The 9,913-nt window shown below is 42.9% G+C and overlaps 2 protein-coding genes across 2 annotated transcripts in view; one reads left to right on the top strand and one right to left on the bottom strand.

Annotated features, from left to right (window-relative positions):
• Positions 1–9,913, top strand: part of LOC117777400 (hemicentin-1-like) — a 1,765,934-nt gene that overhangs the window by 130,409 nt on the left and 1,625,612 nt on the right. The gene's annotated exons all lie outside the window — the stretch shown is intronic.
• LOC117777412 (myelin-associated glycoprotein-like) lies at positions 1,090–8,766 on the bottom strand. Its single transcript, XM_034612189.1, has 11 exons — positions 8,612–8,766; positions 7,701–7,761; positions 7,135–7,503; positions 6,748–7,044; positions 5,826–6,083; positions 5,487–5,747; positions 4,449–4,715; positions 4,059–4,355; positions 3,897–3,984; positions 3,647–3,704; positions 1,090–1,617 (listed from the first exon to the last, which is right to left on the bottom strand). The coding sequence occupies exons 2-11, from the start codon at positions 7,744–7,746 to the stop codon at positions 1,354–1,356; spliced, it is 2,205 nt and encodes a 734-aa protein (XP_034468080.1). The 5' UTR covers positions 7,747–7,761; positions 8,612–8,766; the 3' UTR covers positions 1,090–1,353.

Raw genomic sequence — 9,913 nt, forward strand, 5'->3', positions numbered from 1 at the left:
CGCGGAGAAATGCTCGTCCCGTGTGAACAGCCAGGCGGCTGCGTGCTTGGGAACGGCGCTGCGTCCGGTGTAAACCCGGCGTAACGAGTGTTACGACACAAAACCCAGGAAGCTCAATCGAGTCACTCAAGCATGACGTTTCTGACTTAGAGGAACCATATCAAAACGCGCGAGTGTTTTTTTCCCAGAGTTTTGGGGTTGGTAGACATGCCAGATACCCACATTAACGTGTAGAAGCACTAACAAAGTGGAATTTGCATGCTATGTCCCCTTTAAGCAAAATATGTCGTAATCGTAAATCTACAGTAATGTAAGCTGGTCAACAAAGCTTATGCAGCTACAACAAAACCGTGCGTGTTGCCATTAGGAGTATTTTAAAACTAGTTAGCAAGAAGGCACAGAAGTTACATTACTGAGCTAAAATGGATAAATATTTGAAACTGTTAATTAAAGGTTTTGGGGAAAACAGTGAACGTAGCAAAATGTGAGGGATAAACAGTTAAATCCTTATTTTGCAACTTAAAATGTAAATAATGTGAGTGTAAAATGATTGTATTAATAACTTTTTATATAATCTATATATATAAATGACATGCAGTTAGACAAGAAATGCTGAGAATCACTGCTGAATGTTTTTTTTGTGCTTTCCAGTGTTGTGAACTTAATCCAAACCCACACACCTGAAATGTAAATATCCTGTAGCTCAAAATAAAATGAAATATGTTGGAACAAATGATGTACTTTAAAGTTTATTGACATTATTGTGGGATTTGTGAACATGTAAAAGGGCGAAAGGGTTTCTGAAGAATGCATGTACATGTAAAATGCTCCATTTCATTACTTGCTTTGACTCTAGCTCTTAAATGAATGCCAACTTGAGTGCAAGAGGATTTAGTTTTGTGTTTATAAAAGATATTATGACAAATATCAATAAAATTGTTTGAAAGATATCACACTGTGTCTGTTCGGTTTTCATTCTGCGTTTTACATAATAAATGAATGAGCACCATAAGACAATAGTTTACATTGAAATATTGAAAACAAACAGTTGCATAATAAATCTGGCAGCTTTTATCTTTAGTACTTAGCTACAGTTTAAACATGTATTGTTATGGCTGATTAAACACCAGCATAAAGAGTCGCTGTGAGCCCTGTATTATTAGTAACTACCTATTGTATGTATTAAAAAAATATTGTGTCAGCTGTGTGACATCACTGATGCAGAACAGATGTGACCTCAGCTGCTGTGGGTTTTAAAACGTTTTTCTACCCAGAATTCTTAGCTTCTCGACAGTTCTGTGGGTGTTTTGCAGCCAGAATCCTGATGTGATTCACTTGTATTTTCCCTTAAAGTCAAGCCATCGCTTTGTCACTGTTCTGTCCCGTAAGACCATCAATGCCCACTCCAGTGTTTGCACCTGTTTCCTCCTCCTTTGCATTTCCACCATTGCATTCTTCTGAGAGCAAGCAGATTTCAGAATTTGTCGTCTTGATCTCCCCGTCCTCGAGCTTTCCCTCTGTACAGACCTGGAGTTTATCAAAGTCCACATTGGCTCCACCTTCCTCCTCCAGAATGGCTTTACTGACATGAATGACATCCAGGTGTGAAGAGCTGTTCTACAGGAAGACAAGCAATGTAGCTTCAGTATAAAGGAGAAGAAAAGAATGTCTCTTTACCCAGTTAGGTCCAATTACTAACATCTGCTTAACATTTACAGATCTTACTTAATTTTGCACCAGCTCACCAATGAAAGGACATTTTTTCTTCCCACAGTCACACCTGTGATTCATTGTTTCTGACATTCAAGCTCAACACATCTGATGATGTAGCGTTCAAGAGGCTAAAATATGCTTTGAGAGATCACAGTGACCTTGACCTTTGACTTTTGGCAATCAAAATCCAATCTGTTAATTCTTCAGTCAAAGTGAATGTTTTCACAGAATGTGAAATGATTTTCTCAAGGTGTTTCGCAGATATCGCGTTCACAAGGCAAACATTGACGACCCGAAAACATAGTTTCTCCGGCGAATATGAAAAAGTTCAATGTGCAGGCAGAGAGAGTCGAATGAAAGATGCTACTGAGGTTAACTCAGACAAACTCAGATAGATAGTCAACCCAAAAACATTATAACAAAACAAGTAGATTCCTGCTTCCTTTAAAGGGGACATAGCATGCCCATTTTACCACAAGTTGATATGGTTCCTTGGGGTCTTAATGAAATGTCTGTAACATACTTTGGTCAAAATACCACAAGGATCATTTAAAACAGCACCCTTTTTACCCTGTCTAAAACAGCCCTCCACAGAGTGACCTGTTTTGAGTGCCTGTTCCTTTAAATGCTAATGAGCCAGCTCCCCCCTCCCCCCTCTCCCCCCATGATTTTAAACGATATAAATTACATATTTTATATGATATAAATTATCAAATATGCATCCCATACTTTGTATTCCCCTTCTGTTGTCCTGGAGTTTTAATTTTCCCAATCACATAATTAAATGTCCCCCTCTGCCCATCCACTACAAGCACACAAGCAGACAGACAGAGAGAGAAAGAGAGGTGGGGGGGGGGGGGGGGGGGGGCTATGAAGACCATCATTTACCCCCGAACCCCGACATTCAATGGGTACAACAACAAGCGGAGAAAGCAGAATCGCGGGCTGACCTTATATATACAGTCTATGGGGCTGACCAGCGCGGAGAAATGCACGTCCCGTGTGAACAGCCAGGCGGCTGCGTGCTGGAGAACGGCGCTGCGCTGCCTCGCAGCGGCGCTTCCGCATCCAGTGTAAACCCGGCGTAACTACTGTAACCCGGCTTAACTACTGTAACCCGGCGTAACTACTGTAACCCGGCGTAACTACTGTAACCCGGCGTACAGTAGTGCTGAACACTGCGGAAGTCGTCCACACTGCTGGCTGTGTGGAAGACCGCTGCGAGGCAGCGCAGCGCCGTTCTCCAGCGCGCAGCCGCCTGGCTGTTCACACGGGACGAGCATTTCTCCGCGCTGGTCAGCCCCATAGACTGTATATATAAGGTCAGCCCGCGATTCTGCTTTCTCCGCTTGTTGTTGTACCCGTTGAATGTCGGGGTTCGGGGGTTACAGTTGCGCTGAACACTGCGGAAGTCTTCCACACTGCTGGCTGTGTGGCGCTGACACAAATTCCAGCTCACGCACGGGAGAGCGAGCGGTCGCTCCCGAGCAGCTGCTGCAGCCTCCCGGTCCCAAAGATCCAGACAAATGCCACATGTGAGTGAATCGCAGGCTGACCAGCGGAGAAATGCTCGTCCCGTGTGAACAGCCAGGCGGCTGCGTGCTTGGGAACGGCGCTGCGCTGCCTTGCATGGGCCAATACCATGTAGGGAGACTTCCAGTGCCTTGTTACGACACAAAACCCAGGAAGCTCAATCCAGTCGCTCAAGCATGACGTTTCTGACTTAGAGGAACTATAACAAAATGCGCAAGTTTTTTTCCCCCAGAGTTTTTGGGTTGGTAGACATGCCAGATACCCACATTAACCTGTAGAAGCACTAACAAAGTGGAATTTGCATGCTATGTCCCCTTTAAATTCAATGCTTGTGGCACCTGTTTGAAAGTGCATCTGTTGACATTTACCTTTGATATATAGTGCAAGGACAGAAACTCACCTTATTAGTGAAGACATGTTCTGAAGTGTCCACCAGTATCAGGCTTTCTTTCCTTTTCCTAAAACCAACACAAACATCAGTGTTATACGTGGAATCAATTATTATTCCTCTTCTCAGGATCGTTTTTACTGTAGCAGTTATAAGAGGAAGTTTGCTCATTAATGTTGAATGAAACTCTAGCCGCAACCTCAAAATCAACATGTGGTGATTGTCTTTTCAGCTGTGTTTGTCAAGTTCTCAAGTTCTTCACCTGCAACAGAGCAACAGCGGCACACACACCAACAGCATCCCCAGTGCTCCCGCTGCAGAGCCAATCAGCAGAGACACAGTATGGAAGCCTGGAAAGTCAAAGAAGCAAATTAGGCAAAAAGCAAAGACGGATACGAAGACAGCATCCTGCAGATCTCTCTACCTAGCTGAGTTTCACTGGCGGACACGTTGAAGGCCAAACTATCAGAGCCCAGAGAGTTGATGGTGAGGCAGAGTAGAGAGGGCACGTCTTTGTCCAGATGGTACAGAGTGATGATGCTCCTCTTGCCAAAACCCCCCAGGGTAACCTCCCTGATTGGAATGTCAGCGGAGTGATTGACAGGCTCCCCGGCCAATTCCCAAACCAGGGAGGGAAGCGGGTTCCCCTGGCTGTCACAGGAGCATCGGAATTGGGATAAAATCTTGATGCAGCGGGAGGAAGGCAGGATCTCTGGAGCAACTGAGAGGGAGAACTGATTTAGCTGTTTGTGCACCGCCAGTCAAACGTCTGGGGAAAAATAACAGCATGCAATTAAAAATGAACAAATCTCACACGCGACATCAATGTGGGCAGGTTCTGAGTATCGAGCTCCGTGGACATTCAGGGCTTCACAGTAATAGTAATCCTCTGAGAGCTTGGTCACATTGAAGGTGAAGTCTGTCTCAGAACCCACCACCTCGTTTTGTCTCGCTCTCACTCTGAACCAGGTGAAGTTCATCGCTGCTGGATTGGCGACGCTCGTGCACGTCAGGGTCACAGAGCTGCCGTCCGGCACCGGAGCAGAAGGCTCAACCAGCACGGACGTGTTCTTCGGCGGATCTGAAAAGACACAGCGTGTCTGTCACTACTGCAGCCAAGGAAACAAAACAAACAACAAACAAACGGACAGGGGTGAAATCATATAGTTGTTGGTGGAGGTCATGAGGTGAACGTCTGTTTCTAAGGTCATGAATACAAAAGTTTAACCCTCACAAAAAGTCCATAGGCGCCTGTGAACAAAGGGAATTTAAACATTAAACACACACCACATTTGAAATCAAGCTACTGGGCCATAAAGTATGAAGTTGAATGTGTTAGTATGGTCGAGGATTAAAAACTGATCTGCAGCCAAAACCCTTGTGTGGACTGAGAAATTGTTTTAGTTTGAAAACTTGTTTTTTCAAACTAAAACATTGCGGTATGGACGTAGCCTCAGGGTTTGTGTGCCGGTGATTTGGGAATTGAGGATACGCTGTAAAGGTTCACATGTAAATGCTTCCATATAAAGCAGTGTTGTCTTTTCATTAAACAGAGACAAGCTCTTTATTTTCTGTGGTTGGAAATGACGTCTTGACACAAACCAAACAATCCTCCACACATAAATCAACACACTGGCACACATGTGGACTCACAGCAGAGCTCAGTCATCGTGGACCGCTGACATGGAAAGGATTTGAAGGTTGTCACGAAACACGACAATACATCACTGTTCACGCTCCAGACAGTCTCGCTCCCTGACTGAGTCCTGGCCCCTGATCATGTTTGAGCACACTGGAAACACTCTGTTCTGTCACTGTAAATCAACATCTTCACTGTGTTAAATCAACTTACACTGAATGTCCAGATGGACAGCTGCTGATGCGTCTTCTCCGAGGGCATTTTTTGCTTCACAGTGATAATCACCACTATGGCTCAGGTCGACGCTGCTCAGAACCAAGCTCGCTCCGACCTCCTCTTCCTCGACGTCGTCCTTGTACCAGGTGTAGTTGGTCACCGAGGGGTTGGCACGGCTCCGACAGAACAGAGAAACAGAGCTGCCCTCCAGTATTGGACCGGTGGGATCGGCAATCACCGTCGTGTCCTTGGGAGAAACTGAAAAACAAACACAAAGTCTGGTTTCAGTCGATTTCGTCGGCCGATATTTGTCTTCATGATTTTAGTCTGACTTACACTGTACATCAATCTGAGTGACGGATGAGTTCTGAGTTCCATATCGGTTACTGACTTTGCAGAAAAATGTGTTGTTGACTTCTGAGACTGTGGTTAAAAGCCTCTTCTTGGAGCCCACTGCTGACACCTGATCTCCATCCTCTTTGTACCAGGTGTAGCTGTCCACGGCTGGGTTTGCGTTAGCGTTGCAAGTCAGAGTCACGGAGCGGCCCTCCTGTGCAGGAGCAGGGTAACTGATCGACGTGTTATTCGGAGGATCTGGAAGAGAATTTTGAAAATGTAAATGTTGTAGTATGCTCTGATACACACAACGTTTTTTTACCCAGTTTAAAGGTGTTTTCTGGGGGGGTAGTTTGGCTTTTGTCGATGCTTGAGAACAGATGATGTTGCAACTTTTTAAGCCCTAAGAGGCAAAGTGTGATTTGAAAATTTTGGGCTACACAGGGAATTTTTACAAACCAAGATTAAAAAGAATTAAAAAGAGAAAGAATTTTTTAAAAACGTATTATTATCACAGCTCTTTCGTGTTTGTTGGCTCCTGATAAACATTTATAAAACATTCACTGTATTTTTACCTCTGTTTTTGGTCTCCACCTTCTTCTCAGGGAAATAAGTGGCTATCTGGCTAATCTGCCTTGCAGCACTTCTTAAAGGTCGCCTTTTATTGACATATCTGACTCTGTTTCGATCTCAATCTGTACAAAATCTGAAAGCAAAGAAAGATTGTTTCTTGTGTTTATGCTAAGATATGCTAAGCTAACAGGCATCTAGCTGTTTCTGACACGCTTCAAAGTGAACAGATATATATTCTTCAATGTCAAATTATATTCCTTTAAAACATTTACATTTTACATTTAGGTGGTAATGGTGTGAGGTGAAATAACAGCAAACACAACAATAAGATACGGACATTCACACTTACAATAAACACGCAGGGTCACACTTTTTTCATACAGGAGGTCGCTGTTGCCAGCTTGTCGGCTGTAGAGGGTGTTGCAGGAGATCTTCTGTCCGTTGTGAAGGTGAGAAGCAGTGAAGTTCATAAGAGACGTCACAGATTTACTGTCTATGCTCTCCTCGACGTCGCCTATACTTGGCGTCCATGTCAAAACTGGAGGAAGAACGGGACAGGGAGTGACAGCGGAGCAGTTCAGCCTCACAGGAGTCCCTTCTTCTACCTCCAGCCTGGATGGATTCAGAGCAGGTCTGGGGAATGAATCTGAGAAGTAAAGACAATGAGGGGTTAAACCAAAGAGAAACCAAAAGATGTGGGTTTACATATACAAGAGAAACAGGATGTTACACAAACCCTGAGTGATGATGAGGACGGTGGTTTGAAAGTTGAACTTCAGCGAGTTGTCACACTGCAGTCTGAAGTAATAGTTGTCGTAGTGGTTGGAGGGCAGGTTGTTGAAGATGGTGGTGCAGTCCTTCTCGCGCAGATTCCCCGTCAGGTTTCCCTGCAGGACGTTCAGGCTTGCACTCGCTCCGCTGAGGCTGGAATCAAACACTTGTGTTCGGCTCCAGCTGCCTCTCTTCCAGATGGCTCTGCACGAGTCATCCAGGTGTTGATCCCATTCTGGGGGCAAGCTGAAACTGCAGGAGACGAGGACACAGGAGCCGCTCAGACCCTCCACTGTCTGAGGCATGAAGGCTGCCCAGTGCTGGCATGAGCTACCTGAGAGGACACAATAAGAGAGAAATATGTGTGAGGGTGAATTCAAACAAGTTCACAAGTGTCCTAACATAATATAAACTGGCAGAATTAAGAAAGAAAATAAAGAAATCCAAAATAAGTTAAATAAATCAACGGAAATGGACAAAATCAGGTCTTAAATTATACATTTATTCAATACAACATTTATCATAGCTCACCTTGAAGTAGACAGCATATGAAGAAAACCTTTATGGCACCTTTCATTCTGACACTCCTACACTGAAAACACATCCGTTAATTATTTATAATATCCTTGTAAATTCTGATGCAAAATGAATTTGAAACACAAGATTTCTTGACAGTTAATAATTTGAAGCTTGGAAGGCTAGAGACTGTTCTGTATTTTTACTTTCTTGATTTGGCCATATTCATTGAAGAAAGAATGATGGAGAGATGGAGAGATTGAAAGAAAGAATGAAAGATAGACAGAAAGACAGACTCAGGTTAATACATTGGACCTGAAAAAAAAGGAAATTAATAATACAAATAAAACATTATTTTAGAAAAATGCAGCAAAAATGAGAAGAAAGAAATAATGAGGAAAAACAGAACAACAATTCAAGAAAAACAATGAAATACATTAACAACGGGAAAAAGAAAAAGTGTATATTTATGTATGCTTCACAAATTTACAGTAAAATTCAAAGGACCTCTTCTCTAAATGCTAAAAAGGGGAAATGAAAGAAGAAGGGGAAACCCATCATGCATCATAAAAACTATTTACAGATTTAAAAGAACAAATATAAAGATGTTTATTATCGTATATTCTCGCCTCTGACTTAAATGTTTAAAAGTTGTTTTACAAGCAGCAGAACTGAGGCATAAAAAGCAACATGACCGAGTGAAATCATGCAAGATGGAAAATTATTATAAATTATTTTCAAGCAACAAGTTGATGCTTTTACATTGGAGGTTTGTAAAGAACAATAAAGATAATAACAATTTATCTGTGCAGTTATTTACATAATTTTTACCTAAACAGATTCACGATGCATGAATTTAAACAATAAGTCAGAGTTGTGTGATAACATCTTACATCTGGAAGTCATTCGCGTTTTCCAAGTCTTACCTTAAAACCAACGAGGATATTCAGCAGGAAGTTTCTTTATTTTCTGGGGAAAAAAAGAGCATAAATGAGGTAAAATCTAAATATCTTTAATGATAAATACTGACAGTAAATGTGCAGAAGGAAGCTAAAAAAGCTTTTTACCAGCATTGAGGCATCAGTGGTAATAATCCAACAGCTGGGTCATGTCCGAATGGTGGCCTGTGTCGATGGGACACTCAGCTCTTGTGTGATTGGTCTGGGGAGTGGCGCTCAGCACAACGGGGTCTTCATACTTTCTCTACAGTCCAGTAACTCACATCTGGGCAGTTGTTTTCTGAAGGATTCAACATATTCTCGTACCCAAAGCAGCATTTTACTATAAAATACATGTGGTTTTATTTGTGTGAGGAATACAATTTCAGAATACCTTGTTGAACAATGGATTTACTGCAGCACATCCATTGACTTTAATGCAGTGGTTCTCAAACTTTTTCTGTCATGCCCCACTTTGGAGCTAGAATATTTTTCATGCCCCACCCGCTCCCCTGCCCCAACAAAATGATGACAAAATGGGCCAAGTTTAACATGTGTATTTACATAACATACACATGAACTTTTTAAACAACTTTTTTGTGACATTTGCCACTTTTTTCAAAGAATAGTGCAATAACTTTGGTGACATTTATCACTACATTCCTCCACCAGTCTGTACTTTTTCAAAAATAGAGAAAAAATTTATTAAATTATAATCACTTTGTTACAACGATGATAAAGCTCAACCAAAAAGAACACATGCATGTGACTGGGGTGTAATGTTTCTAAGTGTCTTCTTAATTTGTTGGGTCTCATTCTGTCAGCTGCCAGAGTTTTCAGACCTAAAGTACACACTGGTCTCTCCTCATGTCCTCCTTCATTCACTGTGAACCCAAGAGCAAGACAGGCTTTTCAACTTGGTTTTTGAACACTGTGTCTTGTTTGTCACTGACCGGCTGCTTCACGTGAACGTGAACTGTGTGTGTCTCTGAGCGAGTGAGTGGGGGCGGGGGGGTTGGAGCCCCGAGGCCTGTGTGTGTGTGTGTGTGTGTGTGTGTGTGCGCTGTCTGGGGGCCCACACACACACACACACACACACACACACACACACACACACACACACATTCGCCCGCTCCTGGTATTTCATGCTGGCCTGATACGATGATGATTTAACAAATTAACGTGAAAAATATGCAGGGCCGCGGGTTGCGACCCCTGGCTGCGGCGACAGAACGATTTGTTTACTGTTCCACCGTTAAAGGGATGCGGACGTCAAAACATTAGTTCCGC

The sequence above is a fragment of the Hippoglossus hippoglossus genome, chromosome 16 (assembly GCF_009819705.1).
Source record: "Hippoglossus hippoglossus isolate fHipHip1 chromosome 16, fHipHip1.pri, whole genome shotgun sequence".
Taxonomy (NCBI): Eukaryota; Metazoa; Chordata; class Actinopteri; order Pleuronectiformes; family Pleuronectidae; genus Hippoglossus; species Hippoglossus hippoglossus.